This window comes from Sus scrofa, chromosome 3, assembly GCF_000003025.6.
Source record: "Sus scrofa isolate TJ Tabasco breed Duroc chromosome 3, Sscrofa11.1, whole genome shotgun sequence".
NCBI lineage: Eukaryota > Metazoa > Chordata > Mammalia > Artiodactyla > Suidae > Sus > Sus scrofa.
This window is the reverse complement of record NC_010445.4, coordinates 97,713,896-97,739,588: the sequence shown is the minus strand read 5'-3', so window position 1 is coordinate 97,739,588 and position 25,693 is coordinate 97,713,896. Positions and strand designations below refer to the sequence as shown.

The following is a 25,693-nucleotide window of genomic DNA, read 5'->3' as shown; positions in this document are numbered from 1 at the left end:
TTAGTATCTGCTGAGCCACAACGGGAACTCCAGTTTGTAGTTTGTTAAAAGTCTAGAAATATCCATATCATATGATAAAGCCACTCCACCACAAAGCAAGAGAAAATACATGTCTGTGTAAAGACATGTATGCAAATCTTCACAGCAGCTTTATCTGACATAGCCAAAAACTGTAAACAACTGAAATGTCTGTCAACAAACGAGCAGACAGGGAGTCCTGTCGGTAATGAACCCAACTAGTATCCATGAGGACTCGGGTTTGATCCCTGGCCTTGCTTAGAGGGTTAAGGATCCGGCGTTGCCGTGAGCCGTGGTGTAGGTTGCAGATGTGGCTTGGATCTGGTGTTGCTGTGGCTCTGTTGTAGGCCGGCAGCTGTAGCTCTGATTAGACCCCTAGCCTGGGAACCTCATGTGCCTCAGGACTGGCCCCTAAAAAGACCAAAGAAAAAAAAAAAAAAAAAGAAAGAAACTATGAACGCTTTGCCAAGTGATTGTAGCATTTTACATTCCCACCTGCAGTGTAGGGGAGTTCTGGTTCCCTCACATCATTGCCAGTACTGCATGTGATCAGTCGTTAAGTTTAGGCCTCCTGATAGATATGTAGCAGTCACTGTAAATTTTACTTTTTTATGTCCTGGATATTTTTATATTTCTATAAATTTTCTTGAGCCTTTTTCTGGGATGCACTTAAGTTACTTGGAAACAAAAGTGGTTGTTGCGTTGATAGCTTAATGTATATTTGTTAAGTGGGTTACGGAGTAGTCAGTGCTCAGTCTAGGGCTTAATTGTTCCCCATTACTTCGGCACGACCTTTTTGTGTACTCTACCCAATACACCGTGAATTATGAGTTTTACCAGTGTGGTTGTTTGGGAACAAGCACTGTTCATGGCCCCGCGTGAGCCCTGGGCCCTGTTCCTGCTGATGCTTTCCCTGGTTTATGGCAGTTTCCTTACGTGCTCACGGGTGGATGCTGTGTTCAAGGATTATCAGGTTTTCTCTGTGCTCTGGTCCTCTGTCTTCTCAACTCTGGTTGCTTTGGTCTCCCTAGACTCTCGCCGTTTTCTCCTCGACTCCGGGCATCTGCCAGACTCTGCCTCAGTCTCCCCACCTTCATTGTTGCCTGGGAACTGTCACAGCAGTGAGGAGGACCAGTACTTAGGACTCACCTCGCTTGTGTCCCGTTTCTCAGGGATCACCGTGCTTCATTGCCTGATGTGCCAGTGACCCCATGTTTTATGGGTTTTTTTCTGCTTTTAAAATAATTTATTAATTTTTGATTTTGGGGAATAAATTTGTAAGAACCCCAAGTTTGTAAATTTTGGTTGTTTCAGATAGGAGGGTGGATCTGGTCCTTGGTATATCCTTTGTCTGATAGGAGAAATCCCAGTTCTTTTAAAAAATAGGTTAAAATCAAGATACGAAGATCTATAATAGGTAAGTGGGCTGTTCAGTAAATTTTCACACATGTATTCGTTTCTATTACTACCACTCAGATCAAGGTACATAACCTTTCTAATACCTCAGGAGGTTCTTTGTACCCATTCCTGGTCATTAGTACCCTCTTCCTCCCCAGGTAACCACTGTGATGTCTACTACCACCTGTTAGCTTGGCCTGGTCTCTGACTTCATCTCAGTGAAGCATTTATCCTTTTTGCTTGACTTTTTTTGCTCAGCACAGTGTCTGTGGGATCCATCTATATTATTGCTTGCATCAGTTTTTGTTGTTGTTTTTTTTGTTTTTTTTTCCTGGCCCAGCAGTTTATCTGGTGGCTTGAGTGGTTTCCAGTTTTGGCTCCTGTTATATAGCTGCTGTGACATTCTTTTGATGTACCCAAACTCTCATCCCTTTTGGGTAGATACTGAGGATTGGAATTGTTGGATCATGGGGTGGGTATATAAATATAGCTTAGTAGATATTGCTGAACAGATTTCCACGGTGGTTGAACCAATTTTCACTTCCTCTGTCAATGTGTGTGAATTCTAGTCAGGCCACATTCTTGATGAGACTTGGCATTTTCCATTTTTTCAAGTTTAGCCATTATAGGACCAGAACTTTTCTTTTAGTAGGCCCAAACGTAATACTTAGGTTTAGTAATATGAGGGCTAGGGTGACCAGCCGTCCTGGTTTGCCTAGGACTAAGGGGTTCTCTGAACATAGGACTTTGGATTTTAAAACCAGAACAGTTCCAGTCACCTTAAGTGAGGCTCTCAGCTGATTTAGTTAGCAGGATGTGAAGGTAAAAGCAGGAAATTCACAAGGTTCAAGCCAAGCCCAAGTACAGATAAGGACCTGGGCCAGCCTTATCTGGTGGTTGTGAGCTCTAGTCAAAAGAGTGAGGGCCCCCTCACTTCTCCCTCTTTTATCCTTCAGGTCTCATCTTAAACTATGTTTCTTCAGAGAAAGCTCAGCTGGCCTCTCAGGCTGCATTAGTTTCCTCTGTAATATTTCTAGAGTACCCTATATACTCTTATAATTCTTACCACACTTGAAAGTATATATTCTTATCTATAATTCTGGATCATCTGTAATCTTTATCAGGGCAGGACTTTTATGTCTTCCTCACAGATATCTCTAGAACACGTTGGCAGGCACATCAGTACATTTTCTTCCCCCCCCACCGCCCCCCACCGGAGTGGAGTGTGGTTGTTGGGGGAAGTAGGTGAAACATATGGCAGGGCAGAACATTAGAAGATCTATAAACCATGAGGCTTTTTTTTTCTTTTATTTTTTATTTTTTTTCTTTTAATCAAAGCAAGGGAGAAATAAGTTGTGTTGTAGGAGAATGCTGGCTGCTTTGTCTGTAATGAATGGGAGAGAATGGTAGTTTTGTGGTGCTGGAAAATTCGGTTACTTCTAAATTCTTTTATTTTGTTTTTTAAGTTTTAAAATTGATAGCAAGTGGAAAAATGCATGGTGGCATGTTAAGGCTGCATAAAATTCCAGATGGACTTTGAATATATTATAAGATTGGGCAGCCTTTGCCAGATGCAGTGTTCTTGGAATAAATAAATGTAAAGCAGAAATAGCTTAAATTTCTGATGGGATCCTAACTTGCTGTAGAACAACTTATGAGTCATTGTATCTCACAATGTGAAGATAAAATTTCTGTGACAGGTTTCTGAAACTCAGTAAAGTTCAGCCAGTTCTTGTGTTTCTTTTCAGGTTGGACTTTAATATTTCTTTTGTGTAAGTCAGTTTTTCTTGTGGTGGAAACAGTTTTCATGATAACGCTAAGCTGTCATTTGATTGTCCTTCTGATTCTCTCATGAGTATATAGTGGTTTTTCTAGCCTGTATGACATGTGATGACATCATCACTCATGATAATGCATTGTGTTTCTGATTTCCTGTGTTTTAAACATTTCTTGGAGTTCCCATCGTGGTGCAGCAGAAACAAATCCAACTAGTAACCGTGAGGTTGCGGGTTCGATCCCTGGCCTTGCTCAGCGGGTAAAGGATCCGGCATTGCTGTGAACTGTGGTGTAAGTCAAAGACAAGGCTTGGGTCTGTCGTTGCTGTGACTGTGGTGCAGGCCAGTGGCTACAGCTCCAATTAGACCTTTAGCCTGGGAACCTCCATGTGCTGGGGGTGTGGCTCTAACGAGACTAAATAAATTAAAATTTCTTCATTTTAATTGGTAGATGTAACCCATGTAAAACTAAACTTGTGTAATGTCCTTGATGGGATTGAAGAGTATAAAGTGCTCCTGAGATTAAAATGCTTGAGAACAGGAGTTCCTGTCGTGGTGCAGTGGTTAACGAATCCGACTAGGAACCATGAGGTTGTGGGTTCGGTCCCTGCCCTTGCTCAGTGGGTTGAGGATCCGGCGTTGCCATGAGCTGTGGTGTAGGTCGCAGACACGGCTCGGATCCCTCGTTGCTGTGGCTCTGGTGTAGGCCAGTGGCTGCAGCTCCAATTGGACCCCTAGCCTGGGAACCTCCATATGCCGCGGGAGCGGCCCAAGAAATAGCAAAAAGACAAAAAAAAAAAAAAAAAAAAAATGCTTGAGAACAGCTGGCACAAGTATTCTGCCAGAAAAAATTTTTTGTTGTTGTTTTTGTTTTGCTTTTTTTGTTTTGTTTTGCTTCCATACACCTGTGGCATATGGAAGTTCCCAGGCTAGAGGTCGAATTGGAGCTGGAGCTGCCAGCCTATGCTACAGCCACATCTAAGCCATGTATGCAATCTTCACTGCAGCTTTAGGCAACGCTGGATCCTTAAGCCACTAAGCAAGGCCAGGGATGGAACCTTCATCCTCACTGACTCTATGCCGGGTTCTTAACCTGCTGAGCCACAATGGGAAACTCCTACGGTACTTTTGGTGGTTACTAGGTGGAGTGTTTGTCATCACTTTGTGAGTCTATCCTCACAGCAGCTGATTTGGGTGTTACTGATAAATTCTCGGCTGATTTACTGTGAGCATTTCTTGAGGGTCCACCACTTTTACCCCATGAGGAAAACAGCATTGATAGAAGAGAAATGACCATTCTTTGTTTTCTTTTCTTTTCAGGGCCACACCAGCTGCATATGGAGATTCTCAGGCTAGGGGTCCAATCAGAGCTGTACCCACCAGCCTACACCACAGCTCGCGGCAATGCTGGATCCTTAACCCACTGAGCAAGGCCAGGGATCGAACCGTGTCCTCATGGATGCTAGTCAAGTTCGATAACCACTGAGCCATGAGGGGAACTCCCTGACCCTTCTTTGTTTTCAAAGAATTCTGTGAGTCACATGATTGTAGTGCAGAGCATACTGTGACAAGTACCTTAAACTTATGTGAGTGCTGCTTTGTAGCAAAGAGTAGGGGACTCCTTCACCTGGAGGTTGGTGAGAATCTCATGGATTAGTATCAAAATCTCAGAGACTCTTCAAATTTACATGTGATCATCTTTCTTCTAGTAACTTTTCATCCACTCCAGTATTCTCCCTATTTATCTCATGTATTCCCTTATAGAAACATTGACTTTTAGTTCTTTCCTGTTTTGGATCTCCCAAGATGGGCCACTTTTCTCTTTTGTTTCCCTCCTTTTTTAAATCTTCAAACTCAAACTTTATTTGTATATTTATAATAATGTGTATTTATTTGTATATATTTCAGAAATTTTTTATTTTGGCAATGTGATACAAAGATATGGAGAGAAGGAAGATATAGGTAAAAAAATGATTATCAACTCTGGTAGCTGTCTCATTAAGGAAAAATACAGTTTAACATGGATTAGAGTTTAGTTACAGGCAAAAGAAGTATTTTTCAGGAGTTCCCGTTGTGGTACAACAGAAACGAGTCCGACTAGGAACCATGAGGTTTCAGGTTCGATCCCTATCCTCTCTCAGTAGTTTAAGGATCTGGAGTTGCCTTGAGCTGTGGTGTAGGTCGAAGATGCGGCTTGGATCTGGTGTTACTGTGGCTGTGGTGTAGGCTGGCAGCTGTAGCTCAATTTGACCTCTAGCCTGGGAACTTTCATATGCTGTGGGCGCAGCCCTATAAAAGAAAAAAAAAAGAAAAAAAATGTTTTTTTTCCATTGAGTCCTATTCTTTTTTTTTTTTTTTTTTTTGGTCTTTTTGCCATTTCTTGGGCCGCTCCCCACGGCATATGGAGGTTCCCAGGCTAGGGGTCGAATCGGAGCTGTAGCCAGCGGCCTACGTCAGAGCCACAGCAATGTGGGATCCGAGCCGCGTCTGCAACCTACACCACAGCTTATGGCAACGCCGGATCGTTAACCTACTGAGCAAGGGCAGGGACTGAACCCGCAACCTCATGGTTCCTAGTCGGATTGGTCAACCACTGCGCCACGACGGGAACTCCTAATTCCAGGACATTTTTATCACTCTAAAAAGAAACCCTGTACCCATTAACAGTCACTCCTTTACTCCCCTTTCACTCATATGTCAGCCACCAGTTTACTTCCTGTCTGTGGATTTGCCTATTCTGGGTTTTTCTTATAAATGGAATCATAAAATATTTGGCTTTGTGTCTTTCACTTTTGTAATGTTTCATTTAGTATAATATCTCCAGGTTCATCCATGTCGCAGCATGAATCAGCCCTTCATTCCTCTTTATGGCCAAATGATAAATATCCCATTATATGGATATACTACATTTGTTTATCCATTCGTCAGACATTTGGGTTGTTTCCACTTTTTGGCAGTTATAAATAATGCTACTATAAACATTTATTTATATGTTTCATGTTGATATGTTTTCAGTTCTCTTGGGTATATACCTAAGAATGGACTGGCTTTTAGCAATTTGAGGAGCTGTTGAACTGTTTTACAATGCAGCTGTACAGTTTGACATTCCCAACAGTAATGCACAAAGATTACAATTTCTCAACATTTTTGCTTATTATCTTTTTGATTATAGTCATTCTAGTCAATGTAAAAAACCTTAGTAGAGTTTTTTACATTTTATATTTTATTCATTTATTTTATTGATGTAGAATTGATTTACAATGTTGTGTTAGTTTCAGGAGCACAGCAAATATATTCATATATATATGAATATATATTCATATTATTTTTCATATTTATCAGATTTTTTCCATTATAGGTTATTACAAGATGATGAGTATAGTTCCCTGTTCCGTACAGTAGGTCCTTACTATTTATTATATATAGCAGTATTTGTCTATTTTATATACTGCAGTATGTATCTGTTCATCCCAAACTCCTAATTTACCCTCCCCTGCTTTCCCCTTTGGTAAACACAAATTTGTTTTCTGTGTGTGTGAGTCTGTTTCTCTTTTGCCAATAAGTTCATTTGAATCATAGTTTAGATTCCACATATAAGTGATGTCATAGGATATTTGTCTTTCTCTTCATTGTAGTTTTGATTTGCATTTTCCTAGTGACTAATAATGTTGAACAGCTTTTCATGTACTTATTGCTTCTTTGTATGTCTTCTTGGAGAAATGTCTTTTTATATCTTTTGCTCATTATTTAATTGGGTTGTCTTTTTGTTGAGTTTTAAGAGTTTTTTATGTATTCTAGATACTAGACCCTCATGAGATACATGATTTGCAAATATGTTCTCCCTTTCTATGGGTTGTCTCTGCTTTCTTAAGAGTATCCTTTTAAGCACAAAAATTTTAATATTCTTAAAAAATTTTAATATAGTTGATTTATAATGTTCTATCGATTTCTGCTGTATGGCAAAGTGACCCAGATATGTATAAATACATATGTGTATTCTTTTTTCACGTTATCCTCCATCCTGTTCCATCACAAGTGATTGGATATAGTTCCCTGTGCTATGCAGTAGGATCTCATTGCTTATCCACTCCAGATGCACTAGTTTGCACCTACTAACCCAGTCTCCCAATACATCCCACTTTCTCTCCCTACCTGGGAAACACAAGTCTGTCCTCCATGTCCATAATCTGTTTGTTTTGTAAATAGATTATTTGTGCCGTATTTTAGACTCCACATATAAGCGGTATCATATGGTATTTGTCTTTCTCTTTCTGACTCACTTCACTCAGTATGAGAGTCTCTAGTTCCATCCATGTTGTTGCAAATGGCATTATTTTGTCCTTTTTTATGGCTGAGTAGTTAATATTAATTCTAATTTATCTATTTTTTTTCTTTGGTTGCTTCTGATTTCATTAGGAATGCCATAGTTGAAGAAACTGTTGCCCAGCCTAAGTCTCACGAAGAGTTACACCTGTGTTTTATTTATTTCTTTAAAATTTTTTATTTTTTATTACAGCATGCAGAAGTACTTAGGGCAGGGATCGTACCTGAGCCATAGCGGTCACCTGAGCCACAGTAGTGACAACAGTGGGTCCTTAGCTACTAGACCACCAGGGAACTGCTACACCTATATTTTATTCTAATCATTTTATTTAAGTTTTAGATCTGTGATCCATTTTGAATTGATTTTTGTACGTGTTGTGAGGGTCCAGCTTTATTCATCGCATGTGGATATCCAGTTCTTAGCAGCGTTTGTAGAAAAGTCTATTCATTCCCTGAGTGAATTGTCTTAGCACCCTTATCCAGAATCATTTAATCATAAATGTATGGGCGTACTTCTCGACCCCCAGTTATATTCAATTAATCTATGCCTATCCTTAAGCCAGTGTCACATAGTCTTGCTTGTTGTAGGTTGTTTTTTTTTTTTTTTTTTTTTTTTTTTTATGGCCGCACCTGAGGCATATGGATGCTCCCCAGGCAAGGGATTAAATCTGAGCTGCAACTGCAGCAGTGCTGGATCCTTTAACTCACTGTGCCAGGCCAGGGATCAAACCTTTGCCTCCAGATTGATGCCAGCCACTACAGTTAGATTCTTAACCCACTGCACCACAGTGGGAACTCCTTGGTTTCTGTAGCTTTGATGTGAGCTTTGAAATCTGGAAATGTGAATCCTGTCACATTAGTACTTTTTCAAAATTATTCTGGCTATTCTGGTCGCTTACATGTCCATATGAATTTTAGGATTAATTTGCCAATTTTTGTGAAAAAGGCAGTTGGAAATTTGGTAGGGGTTGTATTAAATTCATAGATAAATTTAGGAAGCATTTCCATCTTAATGGTATTAAATCTTCTAATCCGTGAACATAGTTTTCCCTTTAAGTCTTTAATTTTTTTGCTAAAAATGTCTTGTAGGTTTTAGTATACAAGTTTTATCATTTGTTAAATATATTCATTAGTATTTTTTCCTTTGGTGCTATTGTAAATGAAATTTTCTTAGAGTTGAATTTTTCATTGCATTCACATTGTTCATTGCTATCATTGATGTTCATTTATCGATCATTTGGCTCTAGACTGACAAACTTTTTCTTTCTTTTCATTCAGATAGTTCCCTAAAATCACAATTGTCATTAAAATCCTTCTAATTTTTACTCAAATTACTTGTTCCTTTTCTGAGGATTTTTTTTTTCTTACCAGACAGACTTGTGTTGCATCAATGCTGAGCTATTTTCACTCCAGTAATATGCCTTCAAACATTTGGGTGCTAGTTAAATGCATCTATAGACAACTGTTTAACCACTTGCTTTTCTGTACGGTCTCTACCGGCTTACATCTTATCAGTGTTGGTTGATAGTTGATTAAAACAGAGACCTAAGTTTGTTTGAGAATAGCCTGTGGAGAACCCTCCTTCTGCCTGCTCTCCCCCCTCTATTCTACCTACCATGTAGAGATTATAATTTTGACTTCTTCTGAGAAATATCCAATTCAGGTCAAGTACCTACAATCAATAATGACTACCTTCCCTGGATTCTGTCTCTTGTTGCTCAGCTTCCTAAACCATCAGTTGCCTATTCTGGTCCAATTATATGTCACATGCCCAATCTCTAAAGCTTTGCCTGAGTTCCTGATTGTAACCTGCTGCTGAAACTGATCTTTATCCTATACCTGGATGCTCTAGTGTTTCGGATTACTCAGCTACTTTGAGTTCTTCTCTCAGCCCTGCTTCTTGGACAGCCTTACCCCATCCCCTCAGCCTGCATGGTAGTTAGCCTTTGCTGAGCTCTTGGGCCATGGATTCTTTCATCCTGTAGCCTAAAACTGAAATTTGTGAGAGTCTTGTTGGGTCACGCATTGAATGCCACATATTGCCGAAGCACATCTCAGTTAAGTATAGTGATGTTTATATTGCTCCTTAAAACTTCATGCAATCCCTTTGTAGAGCGTCCTTCTGTATTCTTTCTCCTGTTCATACCCCTAGTGCCCTATTGTTAAAAAACTCAATCTCAAAGAAAGTGCAGTAAATAATTCTTCTGTCACTGCACTATTTGTATGGGACTTCTGCTTCAATAACTTCTAGAAGGCAGCAAATTTGATGTTTCACCAAGTTTGGTAAAATGGTTAAAAAAAATCGTAATGTAAATATATTACCATAATTTTTCCAATTATATATAAAATGCAAAAGTATTAAATTCATAATATAAATATATTACCATGATTTTTGATGATGATAGTTATATTTGGTCTTTTTAAATTTTTCATTGTCTAAATGCCCGTTTTTGTCATTGTGGTTGTTTAACGTTTTCAGGATGTTAATGGCATGGGAATCACTCTTGTTCAGAAGCCAGTAAGGTTTATACAAATATTTAAATGAAATTTAACTTACAAACTTGAAAAAAAGAGTTTCAGGAGTTCCCGTCGTGGTTCAGTGGTTAATGAATCCAACTAGGAACCATGAGGTTGCGGGTTCCATCCCTGGTCTTGCCCAGTGGGTTAAGGATCTTGCATTGCCGTGAGCTGTGGTGTAGTCGCAGACGCAGCTTAGATCTGTGTTGCTGTGGCTCTGGCGTAGGCTGGCAGCTACAGCTCCGATTAGACCCCTAGCCTAGGAACCTCCATATGCCACAAGTGCGGCCCTAGAAAAGACAGAAAAAAAAAAGACAAAAAAGAAAAAAGTTTCAGACACTATTATGATTTCTGTGTTTGATTGGGTTGAAATTCAGAGATTTTATTCCTTTTCACCTGTATCAAGAGGTTGTACAAGAAAATAAGATTTGCTGTTGTTACCATTATTTGTAGAGCTTGTTGCTGTTAGCTCTATAGGGTACACATTAGAATTCAGCTAGCTGTGTTTTATGGAACAACAGTTTGTCAAATCCTAATTAGGTAAAGAGTATAATTTTGTATGTGATATTTGCTGGTGCTAATAGTGCCAATGCAGCAATAACTTCATTGATCTCCACTGGTGAAATGTTATTAGACTTCTAAGTAAATGGTTCTTTTAGTGCTGTATTTCACTTTGAGTATTTCATTATAAAGAACATTCAAGGAATTTTAAGTCATGTTCTGTTTTTGAGCTAGATGGGCTGTTTTCTAAATCAGTTTCTAATTTTTATGTTTTATTTATTTATTTCTTTTTCTTTTTAGGGCTGTACCCGCGGCATATGGAGGTTCTCAGGCTAGGGGTTGAATCGGAGCTGCAGCTGCTGGCCTATACCACAGCCACAGCAACACAGGATCCAAGCCACATCTTCAACCTATACCACACACAACTCATGGCAACACCGGATCCTTAACCCACTGAGCAGGGTCAGGGATAGAACCCGCATCCTCATGGATATTATTTGGGTTCGTTACCGCTGAAGCACAATGGGAATTCCTCAGTTTCTAATTTTTATAGATTCATTTTCAATTCAGAATTTTAAAAAGTTTGAAGGTAGAAAAGATCTGACATTTAGCCCATTCATTGCCTTCATACAGTTCAAAAGAACTACAACTAGGATGTCACATATGATAAAAGCTCTTTTGTGGTTTTGGTTCCATATGTAAGAAATTTGTAAGAATTATGAAGAGCAGAAATGTGTTGCTCTGTGTGCCTGTGTTGCCAGTCAATGTCCAAAAATTAAGACCTCTAAGGCCTAACCTTGGGCTTCATTTTCTGAGTGAGAAGCCAGCCACCTCCTCCTTGACTCTGAGTTCTCAGTGCTCCTGCTGTTCCCATAGCTTCACAGTCTGATCTGGTCCAGGTAAGGCTGCAGAGGATCTGTGAGCCTCTATAGGTATATTTATAAAAATTTTTTATCTAAAATGATTTGGAACTAGATCTGTAAGTGACATCTAGTCGTTTTTTTTTCCCTTTAAAAAGAATACTAAGTATAGTGTTTCGAAAAATTCTCAGGTAAAAGCTTTGTCTCTTTTTTCTGGCCTTTCCTTCCAGTCCTGCTTCCCAAAGGCAGTTGCTTTGAATTGTTTCTTCTTAGTAGAAACTTCTTTTTTTTGTTTATTTGTTTTTTTGCTTTCTTTGGGCCGCTCCTGCAGCATATGGAGGTTCCCAGGCTAGGGGTCCAATCGGAGCTGCAGCCACCGGCCTACGCCAGAGCCACAGCAACGCAGGATCCGGGCCGCGTCTGCAACCTACACCACAGCTCACGGCAACGCCGGATCGTTAACCCACTGAGCAGGGGCAGGGACCGAACCCGCAACCTCATGGTTCCTAGTCGGATTCGTTAACCACTGCACCATGACGGGAACTCCAGTAGAAACTTCTTTGCTTACTGATTGCCTCCAGCACCTTGAGTAGTGCCTCTTTTGGGTGCCTAATACAGTTGTCCCTTGAGTAATCCAGGGGTTGGCGCCCTGACTTCCTGAACAGTTGGAAATCTGCATGTCCCCCAAAACTTAACTGATTGCCTACTATTGACTGGAAGCCTTTATCCATAGCATAGACAGTTGATTAACACATATTTTGTATGTTATATAGATTAGTAAGTAAGTTAGAGAAAAGAAAATATTGAAATCATAAGAGAAAATACATTTACAGTTTATTGATACCATAATTTTGTTATCTGATTATAAGTGAGTCATCTGTCACTACGTACATCAATATTGCCTTATACAATACAAAACACTGTGGATGTTATCTGTATTACTAACATTAGACATTAAAAATGAAAAAAAATGTAGAAGTTCCCGTCATGGCTCAGTGGTTAACCAACCCTACTAGTATCCATGAGGATGCGGGTTCAATCCCTGGCCTCACGCAGTGGGTTAAGGATCTGGCGCTGTGGTGTAGGTCACAGACACAGCTCGGATCCCAAGTTGCTGTGGTTGTGACCGGCAGCTGCAGCTCTGATTTGACCCCTAGCTTGGGAACCTCCATATGCCACAGGTTTGGCCCTGAAAAGCAAAAAAAAGAAAGAAAAGAAATGTGAAAAAAGAAATTCATCTTTATTTGCAGGTATAATGATCCATTCATTGATAATGAGGAAGTAGCTATGATCCTTTCTGATAGCCTAGTATAGCTGATGTGATTATTGTCACACTAGCCTATGTGATAATGAATGAATCCTTTCAAAAATTTGTATTGCATGCAGTTTTACAGTCATATTCATAATATACTATTGGAAACATTGTTACACTTTTAAAAAACCGCTTATCTCTGATTATAGGCTGATAAGCAGTTTTTTCATTTACAAGAGAGAGGCACTATAACATAACGAATGATAATGATAATGTAATTCTTGAACGAAAAGTTATAAAACAGTAAGCAAATTAGCACAGTATTAATTTTTTTTTATCAAAAATTACCCGGAGTTCCCGTCGTGGCGCAGTGGTTAACAAATCCGACTAGAAACCGTGAGGTTGCGGGTTCGATCCCTGCCCTTGCTCAGTGGGTTGAGGATCCGGCGTTGCCGTGAGCTGTGGTGTAGGTCGCAGATGTGGCTCGAATCCCGCGTTGCTGTGGCTCTGGCGTAGGCCGATGGCTGCAGCTCCGATTGGACCCCTAGCCTGGGAACCTCCATATGCCGCGGGAGCGGCCCAAGAAATAGCAAAAAAAGACAAAAAAAAAAAAAAAATTACCCATGTAAGGATAGGCTAGTATCTTCATATATTTTATTAATTCACGGCATACCTTTTTTAGTTTCTCGGATATTTCTAAGCTACATGGTTCATCTGCAAATTTTTTCAAATTGTTTTAAACCTCCAAAAAATTTTTCCAATATACTACATTTATTGAAAAAAAGTCCACGTATAAGTGGACCTGTGAAGTTCAAACTCACATTGTTCAGGGAAGAACTATAAATCTTAACTCTACTTTCAGGCTTGACAGTTTATGCACTTCTAGGTCGAATATGATTTTTCCTCTTGAATAGCATTGCTCGACCGTCTTTGCACACAGTGTTGCTGTTCTTCTGTGATTCCACTCTGACTGTAGTTTCTTGGCCTGTGCCTAAACTTCCTGTAAACATTTATGATCTTCTCTTGCTATCACTTAAAAAGAATAAAGTGTGCTGGGAATTCTGTCTGGATGCTCAGTCTCACTGGATACTTAGTAAAGGGAAATTTTCTTGAATCATTTTTTGATAGGTCTTCCCTCATCCCCCCTGCCCCCCCCAAAAGAGGTAAAAGAATCTGTTTTCTTCCTGGAACTTTTTTTAGAGGGATATTGGACCATGTTCATTGTTTAATTATTTAATTTTTTCGATTTTAGTTATCTTTTATTTCTGGGAGATTTCATTAGCATTATCTTCTAAGCCTTCTATTAATTTTTTATTTGTGTTATCAAGTTTAAAATGTGTTATACTATTTCTTGTTTTCTGATTATATACTCTTTATATGGAGTATTCTGGGATTCTGTTACTATCTTATAGATAGACTTTCAACCCCTTCCTCCTTTTTTGCTCTCACCCCACTCTTCATTCTCACAATACTTGGTATCTTCAAGGACTAATTCAGTACATGCTTTGTCTGAGTCTGCCTTCTCCAGGGCATCCCTCTGTATGCATAGAGATTGTCATATCCTTCTCTTGGATAGGTGCGCCATTTTTTTTTTTTTTTTAATTGTACATGTCTGCTAAAATTTTTGTTGTTATTGAAGATCTTTTTTCCATTGTTGCTTCATTGTCATTGAAATGTTAATATATTTAATTGCTATTTTGGTGTGGTTTCATGGGGGAAGAGGAGATATTTGCATATGTTCAGCCATTTTTTTTTTTTTTTTTTTTGTCTTTTTTTTTTTGTCTTTTTGTCCTTTGTTGTTGTTGTTGTTGCTATTTCTTGGGCCGCTCCCGCGGCATATGGAGGTTCCCAGGCTAGGGGTCAAATCGGAGCTGTAGCCACTGGCCTACGCCAGAGCCACAGCAACGCAGGATCCGAGCCGCGTCTGCAACCTACACCACAGCTCACGGCAACGCCGGATCGTTAACCCACTGAGCAAGGGCAGGGACCGAACCCGCAACCTCATGGTTCCTAGTCGGATTCGTTAACCACTGCGCCACGACGGGAACTCCTGTTCAGCCATTTAAAAATTGAATTTCTTTTTTTGTTTGTTTGTTTTGGTTTTTAGGGCATATGGAGGTTCCTAGGCTAAGGGTTGAATTGGAGCTGCAGCTGCTGGCCTACACCACAGCCACAGCAACACCACATCTGACCCACATCTGTGACTTAAACCATAACCCATAGCAATGATGGATCCTTAACCCACTGAGCGAGGATAGGGATTGAACCTGCGTCCTTGTGGATACTAGTCAGATTCATTTCTGCTGTTTCACGATGGGAGCTCCCTTCTTCTTTTGAGGCCTGGGTAGCTTTATGGTTGTAATTCAAATTAAATATGTAAATTTAAAATTAGTTGGAAGAAAATATTGAATGAAAGGGTGATTTAATCTACTTTAATAACCAAATAGAAAATGAACTTTGTAATAATGAATTTTTTGAATTTTATTTGTAGAAGAAGTTGAGGAAGAATCTGAAACAACGATTGAGGCTGACTTGACCGATAAACAGAAACATCAGTTGAAACATAGGGAACTCTTTTTGTCACGCCAATATGAATCTCTGCCTGCAACACATATCAGGTAAGAATCTTTTAGAAGTTGATCTGAAGTACTAAGTAATATTGTGCCTATTGGAAAAAAAGCAAACAAACTAGCAGTTCCCATTGTGGTTCCAGCAGGTTAAGGACTTGTCTCTCTGTGAGGACGCAGGTTTGATCCCTGGCCTCGCTCAGTGGGTTCAGGATCCCATGTTGTCCCAAGCTGTGGTGTAGGTTGCAGGTAGTGTGGCTTGGATCCAGTACTGGTGCGGCTGTGACGTAGGCCTCAGCCGCAGCTCTGATTCGACCTCTAGCCCAAGAACTTCCATGTGCTGTAGGTGCATGCTTGAAAAAACCGAAGCAGAGCTAAACTGGAACAATCCTCCCCACAGTCTTGCTCTTCATTATGTAAGCTTATCTTAGAAATGTATAGTTTGTATTAACATTTTAAAGCCCTGCAAATGTTCTGCAGTAAAGTAACCATGTTAGCTTTGGTTTAATCCAGATACTTAATTTGTTTAAGTATCTGTTAACATCCCACAGAAACAGTGCCTAGTAGACACCATTTGGGGAAATGCTGGTCTTCTCTAGATTCCTAGAAAATTATCTCGTCATTAGAATCCAAAAACTAGAGCTCAAGATCTGGTTCCCAGGCAGGTCTCTCAACCTTGTAGGATATAAAGCTTGTTATTTGTCTTGTTTTGTTTTATCTTTTTGGGGCTGCACCCTCGGCATATGGAGGTTCCCAGGCTAGGCATCCAACTGGAGCTACAGCTGCCGGCCTACACCACAGACACAGCAACGCCAGATCTAAGGCACGTCTGCGACCTACACCGTAGCTCACAACAACGCCGGATCCTTAACCCACTCAGTGAGGCCAGGGATTGGACTTGCAACCTCATGGTTCCAAGTCAGATTTGTTTCCGCTGAGTCACGATAGCAACTCCTAAAGCTTGTATTTGTTGTTGTTGTTGTTGTTGTTGTTGTTGTTGTTGTTGCTATTTCTTGGGCCACTCCCTCGGCATATGGAGGTTCCCAGGCTAGGGGTCCAATCGGAGCTGTAGCCGCCGGCCTACGCCAGAGCCACAGCAACGAGGGATCCGAGCCGCGTCTGCAACCTACACCACAGCTCACGGCAACGCCGGATCGTTAACCCACTGAGCAAGGGCAGGGACCGAACCCGCAACCTCATGGTTCCTAGTCGGATTCGTTAACCACTGCGCCACAACGGGAACTCCTAAAGGTTGTATTTTTTAATTTTTCGGTCGTGCCCATGGCATGTGCAAATTCCTAGACCAGGGATCGAACCCATGCCACAGTAGCAATCTGAGCTGCTGCCATGACAACACCAGATTCTTAACCTGCTGCACCACAAGGGAACTCTATAAGGCTTTGTATATTTGGAGGACCTCTGGATTGAAAACTGTATTTTTTGTAACTCACTCACTTGTATCTCATGTGTTAATAGATGTAAAAGAGGAATCTAGTCCCTGGTTGGTAGTTTTGGGAGCATGGTGGAGGTCTTTTATGATCTGGAAGGAGTAAGATTTAAGCATAGATATATTTGAGCTCTTTCTCAGTGCTGTCTGTAATAGGTATAACAAAATGTTTGAACTCAAAGGGAAAACTGCAGAAGGAATTGGCATTTACTCAGCCTTCAAGAGACTGGGGGGTATGTTTCAGGTAAAGGGAACAGGTGAGCATAGATGTGTGTAGAGAGTAGCATGTGTCCAGGGTGGTGGGTATCGGGGATTCAGTGTTTTTGTCCCCTCACAAGAAAAATTACCCTTCAGGGAGATCTTGCTGTGGCGCAGGGGATTAATGATCTGGTTCGTCTCTGTGGCGGCACTGGTTCCATCCCTGGCCTGGTGCAGTGGTTTAAGGATCTGGCGTTGCTGCGGTTGTGGCTCTGGCTCTGGCTCAGACTCGATCCCTGGCCTGGGAATTTACGCATGCCTCAGTTGCAGCTGAAAAAACAAAACAAGAAATTCCTTCAGCTTTTGCTCACCATCTTTTTATAGTGTTTGTTTTTGCTTTTTAGGGCCACACCTGTGGCATATGGAGATTCCCAGTCTAGGGGTTGAATCAGAGCTGCAGCTGCTGGCCTACACCACAGCCACAGCAACTCAGGATCTGAGCTGCATCTGTGACCTACACCACAGCTCATGGCAATACCAGATCCTTAACCCCCTTAGCGAGGCTAGACTCAAACCCCAGTCCTCATGGATACTAGTCGATTTTGTTACCACTCAGTCACAACAGGAACTCTAAGACTTTTTTTTTATTTTTGGCTGCCCCGTGGCATATGGAGCTCCTGGGCCAGGGATCAGATCCGAGCTGCAGTTGTGACGTAAGCTGCAGTTGTGGCAGCACCACATCCACTGTGCCATGATGGGGATTGAACCTGCCTCTCAGTGCTCCCAAGACGATCCTGTTGTACCACAGTGGGAGCTCCTGTTCACAATCTTTACTTCTTTTATTTGGCTATTTACTAGTCATGATTATCTTAAAAGCTATTTGTATATGGAAGTAAAACATACTAATTGTTTATTTGCAAAAATTGGCCCCTCTTCTTTAGCTCTGAATGTCGGTATTTAAGTCTGTCTTTTTTGGGCTCAGAAAGGTTTGGAGACTTCATAAAGCTCTGGTTTGGTCCTTATAACACACAAACACTCCAACTCCTGGGACCTTTGTGCATACTTCTCTTTTCTGAAATGGACACAGAGGAGTTCCTGTCGTAGCTAATTGGTTAACAAACCTGACTAGTATCCACAAGGACACAGGTTTGATCCCTGGTCTTGCTCAGTGGGTTAAGGATCCGGTGTTATGGAGAACTGTGGTGCAGGTCACAGACTCAGCTTGGATCCTGCCTGGCTGTGGCATAGGCCGGCAGCTACAGCTCCTCTTGGACCCCTAGCCTGCGAGTCTCCATGTGCCGTGGGTGCGCCCTAAAAAAGACCAAAAAAAAAAAGCAGAGAAGAAATGGAGACAGAGATCTTTGAAGGCAGGAAATGTATGACAGAGATACCATAATTCCTTTTTCTCCAAATATTTTCAGAGATAACTTGATCCTCCTCAATAGTTAACATCATGTCATTGCTTGATTTAGTTTTTTTAGGGGACACTGTTTGAATTGGCTCGAGTTAGTATGTTCTCTGTGACTTAGGTCCTTTGCTAGAAAAGATAATCAGGCCAGTAATGTGGGAACAGTCATTTTAACAACAAATAAGGATATTTCAAGAAATATCATTGAGGAGGCTCAAGTTATCCCTGAAAAAATAGGGAAAAAAGAAATTCTGGTATCTTTTTGCTCAAAGAGATGAAACATGAAAACATATTTTGTAATTTTCTTAAAGATGTATGTAACTAATAAATGCTAAAGAGCCACATGCATTTATTATTTAATTGGAAGAGGCTAGAATATAAAGATTCATTTTAAGCTCAAGAAGTTATGTGGCCAGTCATAAGACTCTTGCCAGAACAAGAATCTGACAAATGGTTTTAAAAATGTATCCAGAATACGCAAGTATATTTTTAATTTACCCTTCTGATAGCTTGGAATCTGTTTATAAGTAATGTTGGTTTCCTTTAACAGATTGCTTGGAATGGAAAAACTAGCAATGTATTTTTCATCTTCCATAAGGACTGAGAGAGTATATTGAAATGTAATTATCAAGACATCCCTTTGTTGAACATAGAAATCACATAGAATACATGATCATTCAATCATGTTGAACACATTTCTCAAGTATATTCTCAATTAGGGAGTTTACTAACTGCTTGTTAAATTCAGCAAGGCCCCCAGCTTGTAAACTTAAGAAGTTTGCCAGGTTGCAGTTCTTTTGAATTATGAGGAAGAGATATAGACTGTTGAGGTTTTTATTTTTTGGGTTTTTGTTTTTTTTGTTGTTGTTGTTCTCCAAGTTGAGGGGGAGTAGTGCAGAGCCATATTTTCTCATCTGTGGCTCTCATTTTGAAACAGCTGAACGGAATTAGGGGCAAAATTCTTTGGCCAAAGCACGAAGCCGTGCTAACCAGCCCTCATGCTGCTGAGAACAAGTGCATGTTGGAGCGATCTTGACATTTTGCTAATGTTGAAGTTGTGCCCTATCTATTTGTGCTTTAACGGGAGAAAATTACTGAAGCCCCATTGTTCTTTGGCAGCAAAGAGGGGTAATTTGATAAATGCTGGCTTTTTATTCTCAGGGACTTTATCAAGTGCCCAGAATTTCACTGGTGATGTATGGAATAGAGGAGAAAACCTGACTGAGGCATCCCTGAGGTCCTTTGTAGTTTGTGAGCTATAATCCTTACTGGATGCTACAAACTTCTCAAAGTGGCAGGGAGGCAGCTCTTCCTTGTGATTCCACTGGGAAAGAACAAATATGACTGGTACAGTTCTGAGTAGAATCAGTGATTCACCTCTTATTTGTGAGATAGGTAGGATTTGAACATGAGAATTCCTTTGGAACATTTTTTTAGGGGGAAGAGGAGAAGAGTATGCCTCATGCATTGTGCTTTAGGCCATTAATAACAGATCATATGCTGCATGCACTGTAAAATTTATTATTATGCCAGCTGCTAGACCTGTCAGTGTGTGTGTGTATATTGTATATGTAAAATACTGTATTCAGTTATATAGAGCCAATGTTTATTGAACTTGGCTTTTAAAAGTTGTGACATTTATTAAACCTCTGTGATAGGTGTTATTCCAATTTGCTCTACATGTAATTTATTAAATCTTTGTGATGTAGGTCCTGTTATTATCCCCATTTAACAGATGAGGAGACTGAAGCACAAACAGGTTAAATAATGTGTCAGTCTCACAGCTTTTAAATGGCAGGATTCAGAAATTGAATCCAGGGCGTTCCTGTCGTGGCTCAGCAAAAAGGAATCTGACTAGAATCCATGAAGATGTGGGTTTGATCCACATCTGGCCTCGCTCAGTGGGTTAAGGATCTGGCATTGTTGTAGGTTGCAGACTCGGCTTGGATCTGGTGTTGCTGTGGCTGTGGTGTAGGCCAGCAGCTGTACCTCTGATTAGACCCCTAGCCTGGGAACCTCCACATGCTTCAGGTGCAGCCCTAAAAAAAAGAAAAAATTTGTATCCAAATTATGTGCCTGCAAATATACAAATTATGATATATACATGATTAAGTGTTAAAAGCCTCAGAGACAGGAAGCAAACTGTTCAGTAGCTTGTTGAATAGGTAGGTTCTTTGATTTTCTATTTTTTCTCCATCATTTTTCTATTTACTCAAGTCAAATGGGCAGAATGAAATTAATACTGATTTAAGCAGAGTTCCCGTTGCGATGCAGTGGAAACAAATCTGACTAGTGTATGTGAGGATTGAGATTTGATCCCTGGCCTCACTCAGTGGGTTGTGGATCCAGTGTTGCCCTGAGCTGTGGTGTAGGTTGCGGACGATGCTCAGATCCCAAGCTCCTGTGACTGTGGCTTAGGCCGGCAGCTGTAGCTCCGATTTGACCCCTAGTCTGGGAACTTCCATAAGCCACAGGTATGGCCCTAAAAAGTGAAAACAACAACAAAAATGCCTGATTTAGGCATATAAACTATACTAATTATTACACAGTGTTGGAGATATAGGGAACTACCTACTTGATTGGGTGCCTAAGTTTATGGATGTGTTTTATATGTGGTCTAGTGTCATTTTTTCTCTCGTCTTGAACACAAAGAGCCTAGCTTTTTAAAAGCTGCTAATTACAGCCCTGTATGTGTAGTTGATTAATGCCTCTTCACAGCCTCTGGTGCAGCTAGTTAGTCATATTTAAACAGAGCCAATCTTTTCCTGCTTGCCAACCTTAGGATCTGGATCACAGCCTTTGAAGTTATGCTTCATTGTGTCTTAAAAGCATTTCCTCAGGTACCTGTTGATTGTTGGCCTCACTTTGTCCTACGGCAGTGGCATTTGGACTGGGTGGTTTGTTCTCCAAGTCTGGTTATGAGGAGTGAGTGGTTGTTGTTAGATCTCGCACTTGCTAAGGGCATCACCAGTTAGGATCCTGGTTCCTCATTGCTTACCCTTGACCATGCTTTTTAAAAAAGTCTGTTGAAATTCTTCTAGAACCAAAAAAGTTTTGTTTGTTTGTTTGTTTGTTTGTTTTTAATTCTATGGCCACGCCCATGGCACATGGAAGTTCTTGGGCCAGGGATTGAACCTGAGCCACAGGTACAGCAATGCTGGATCCTTAACCCACTGTGCTAGGTCAGATAACTCCCTCCTCTGCAGAGACCCAAGCAGCTGCAGTTGGAGTCTTAACCCACTGTGCCATAGTGGGAACTCCTCCCAGAACCTAAATTTAATGTCAGTAGTAGAATAGGTCTTAAGGACATAGGTGGACATAGTGTTCAAGCAGTCTCTTAATGGCAGAGGGCTTCAGGTTGGTGTTCCAGATTGTAATCATCATCACCGTAGTCACCATTACTGCTCCATGGAATGCTGCTTGCAGCTCTAGCTCACAGTGAACTTTTCTTGGTTTAAGCGATGCAGTGTTGCTTCTACATTGTCTCCTCACCTCCAAAATGAGGAGCTTTCTTCACTCAGAAGAGTTGAGCAGCTTATAAACATCTTGGGTTTTATGTATAACTTATCTAGATTCTTCAGGTCAAACATCTAGAGTATAAGATTCTAGAAATTCAGTATCTTTTTTTCCTTTTTCCTGCCTGGTCTGGAACACAGTACCCAAGGTAGTCAGAATTTGAAACTTTTGTAGTTTTTGTATTATTTTTGTTCTTTAAGGAAACAAAAGTCAGCAATAGATAGTAGAATAATCTCCTCTCAATTATTGCTGACCTTAAATGAAGTTTGAGATTGAGAATTAAAGATTAATATATTGAGTTACAGGTTGCTTAGGACTCCGAGGGAGAAAGACTTAGAGTCAACATCAAGGTTTTCCATGGAGGTCTATAGGCTGCACAAAGGAAGTCTCTCTCTCTCTCTTTTTTTTTTTTTTTTTTTTTTGTCTTTTTGCCATTTCCAGGGCCGATCCTGCGGCATATGGAGGTTCCCAGGCTAGGGGTCGAATCAGAGCTGTAGCAGCCAGCCTACACCACAGCCACAGCAACTCGGGATCTGAGCCGCGTCTGCAAACTACACCACAGCTCACGGCAACGCCGGATCCTTAACCCACTGAGCAAGGGCAGGGAACGAACCCGCAACCTCATGGTTCCTAGTCGGATTCGTTAACCACTGTGCCACGACGGGAACTCCTTAACACCCATTGTGGATAAGGGTGGGGAAATAGAGAACTCATCAAAGATTCGAGTATTAGTATAATCAGAAAAATCAAATTTTAATGTGTGTGTATCCTTTGACCCAGCAATTCCACATTTTTTATTTTATCTAGTAGAGGTTCTCATACAAGTATGTAGAAATATGTATACTGATACGTTTATCGCAGAATTGTTTTATTTTTAGTTAATGATTTTTTTGAGAGTAAATGAGATCATTTTCTTTCTTTTTTTTTTTTTTTTTCTTTTTTCTTTTGTTGTTGTTGTTGTTGTTGTTATTGTTGCTATTTCTTGGGCCGCTCCCGCGGCATATGGAGGTTCCCAGGCTAGGGGTTGAATCGGAGCTGTAGCCACCGGCCTACGCCAGAGCCACAGCAACGTGGTATCCAAGCCGCGTCTGCAACCTACACCACAGCTCACGGCAACGCCGGATCGTTCACCCACTGAGCAAGGGCAGGGACCGAACCCGCAACCTCATGGTTCCTAGTCGGATTCGTTAACCACTGCGCCACGACGGGAACTCCGAGATCATTTTCATTCATAAGGATTAATCTGCATCACAAAAGTTTTAATATCAGAATGTAAGCTTTCACTTTTCATTTTCATGGCTTTTCTATATTTCCATTTTTTTCTGAAATGAAAACATTAGATATATTGTAGAAAAATATTATTTAAAAATTTGCACATTTGGACATTAGAGAGGGGAAATGCTATTTTTCGTTCATTTTAATTTCCCTGCCTTGCCTGACAACCTGGCTGGTTTTGATGAAGACAGAATAAATGGAAGTCTACTAAAAAGGGAACTCTTCTTTGTTCTTCCTTCACCAGTAGTAGTTAAGTAGTAACATTAGCTACTATTACCATTTGACAGCAGACCTGTTTCCAATTTAGGGGTACATTTTCCAGATGTGTTTATTGCAAAAATGCCAGATTTCCTTCAAGAATTATTTTGTCAATTTCTATTCCCACCGCAATATATTATGAATATCTCCGTTTTGCTGTTTTGTTAACATCACTGCATATTAAAATTTAAAAATAAGGAGTTCCCGTTGTGGCGCAGTGGTTAACGAATCCGACTAGGAACCATGAGGTTGCGGGTTCGATCCCTGCCCTTGCTCAGTGGGTTAACGATCCGGCGTTGCCGTGAGCTGTGGTGTAGGTTGCAGACGCGGCTCGGATCCTGCTTTGCTGTGGCTCTGGTGTAGGCCAGTGGCTACAGCTCCGATTCGACCCCTGGCCTGGGAACCTCCATATGCCGCGGGAGCGGCCCAAGAAATAGCAACAACAACAACAACAACAACAAAAAGACAAAAAAAAATTAAAAATAAACCTTTTGTTTATTTTGATGGTGAAATAATAGTATTTTATTGTTGAAATGAGGAAATTACAAAAAAAGACACAGACACATACTCTTCGTCACACACACACACTCACTCCACCCAGCAGCACTGACATCTTGCTATGTGTTCAATGTGTTTTTCTTTTCTAACCTTATATGCATTCATTGCATTGGGCCACGCATTGTTGGCATTTACTTGGAATGGCAGAGGAGCTATACTGCTATGTGCAGCTTCCTGTCTTATTAAGTAGTGCTTACTCTTCAGTGCCTCTGTTGTCATCTTTGCTCTTTCTAGGTTCATTGGCTTGTTTTTAAATATGTGAGAGTATGGTTGCAAAATGAATGATGGAACAGCAGGAGGAGGGGAGGAGGACAGTTCAAATAAAGTCTGGAAAAATTCCATTATTGAGACATTAACAGACATGCCCGATAGGTTGATATATATACGAAGGAGCAGGATGAATCTAGAGGAAGAACACTTTGTTACTCAGACAGAGTGCTCATTCAGAAACCAGTCCCAGTGTCACTGTCTTGGAATGGGCAAAGATTCCAAGATCATGAAGATAGTCTGTGTTTTCTTGAAGTTTTAGTGTTTCACCTTTTGTATTGAAATCTGCATTATGTAAATGGTGTCAAGAGGGGTCAATTAGAAAACTAAAAAGATAGCATTTATACTATCATTAAAAAATATCAGACATCTAGGAATAAATCTAAAAAAAGATATCTACAAAAGGGGGAGAGATGTGAAAAACTCTACACAAAAACTACCAGTATTGCTAGAGGAATTAAACACATAAACATGTAAATGCCTGACAATATGTCAGTTTTTCCCAAATTGATCCAAAGAGTCAGTGTAATTACAAAGAAGAGCTTAGCAGGGTTCTCTCTCTCTCTAGTAAATAGAAAAGCTGATTCCAAAATTTATGGGAATGGAAAGGACTAAGATCAGTGAAAACAAGTTTTCAAAGCCTATTTTGTATACTCCTGAGTGTATCCCTAGACCCACTTAGGAGAAATCAAAACTATTTTCATAACAATGGTAAGTTCGTTCTTATTTGCCTTTTCCCTGTGTTGATTTTGCAAATGAAAAATCATGTGCAAAATCAAGGTAGGTAAATGGCTGGCACCTTAGCAGGAGAAAAGTCAGTATCACTAACTTTTTAAAAATTAGTCGTATGCATTTGCACTTAAAAAGAGAAGGGGAAAGAGAGAAAAGGGGGGGAAAGAGACAAATTCCACATAAGAATATTCTTGGCAAAACTGTACAATTTATTACTTTTAATAAATCTCAACTGCCTTTCTTTTTAAATGGAGGAATAACTCATACAATATCAAATTAACCATTGTATACAGGGTATAATTCAGTGGCATTCAGTATACTGAACATTGTGCAGCCCTCTCCTCTCCCTTGTGTCAGGAGGTTACACATCTTCATTTTATGATGTACTTAAGTCACATTGTTATGTCGTACCCCTTAAACTTATATAGCACTGTATGTCAATTATATCTCAATAAAACTGGAAGAAAAAAAATCACACATCTTTTTAATGTTTCTGTGTGCTGAAATGGGAAGTATGTATAAATCTTTACTGTATATGGAATTGGGATGGTCATCTTGAGAAAAAGCTCATGGGCTCATTTGAAATGTGAACTGAACTGGCTACCTTTTTCATGGAACACCATTTTTACCTGAACTAACCACTGAGAGATGAACTGTGGTTATTTATTTATTGTCTTTTTAGGGCCACACCCATGGCATACGGAAGTTCCCAGGCTGGGGGTCAAATTAGAGCTGTAGCCGATGGCCTACACCACAGCCACAGCAACTTGAGATCTGAGCCATGTCTGTGACCTACACCATAGCTCACGGCAATACCGGATCC

The 25,693-nt window shown here is 40.4% G+C and overlaps 1 protein-coding gene across 1 annotated transcript in view; it reads left to right on the top strand.

The window, feature by feature from the left end:
* The window catches only part of MTA3 (metastasis associated 1 family member 3), a 181,466-nt gene that overhangs the window by 43,280 nt on the left and 112,493 nt on the right, over nt 1–25,693 (top strand). Inside the window, 1 exon segment of the mRNA XM_021087577.1 lies at nt 15,136–15,262. Coding sequence (XP_020943236.1) covers nt 15,136–15,262 — 127 coding nt within the window.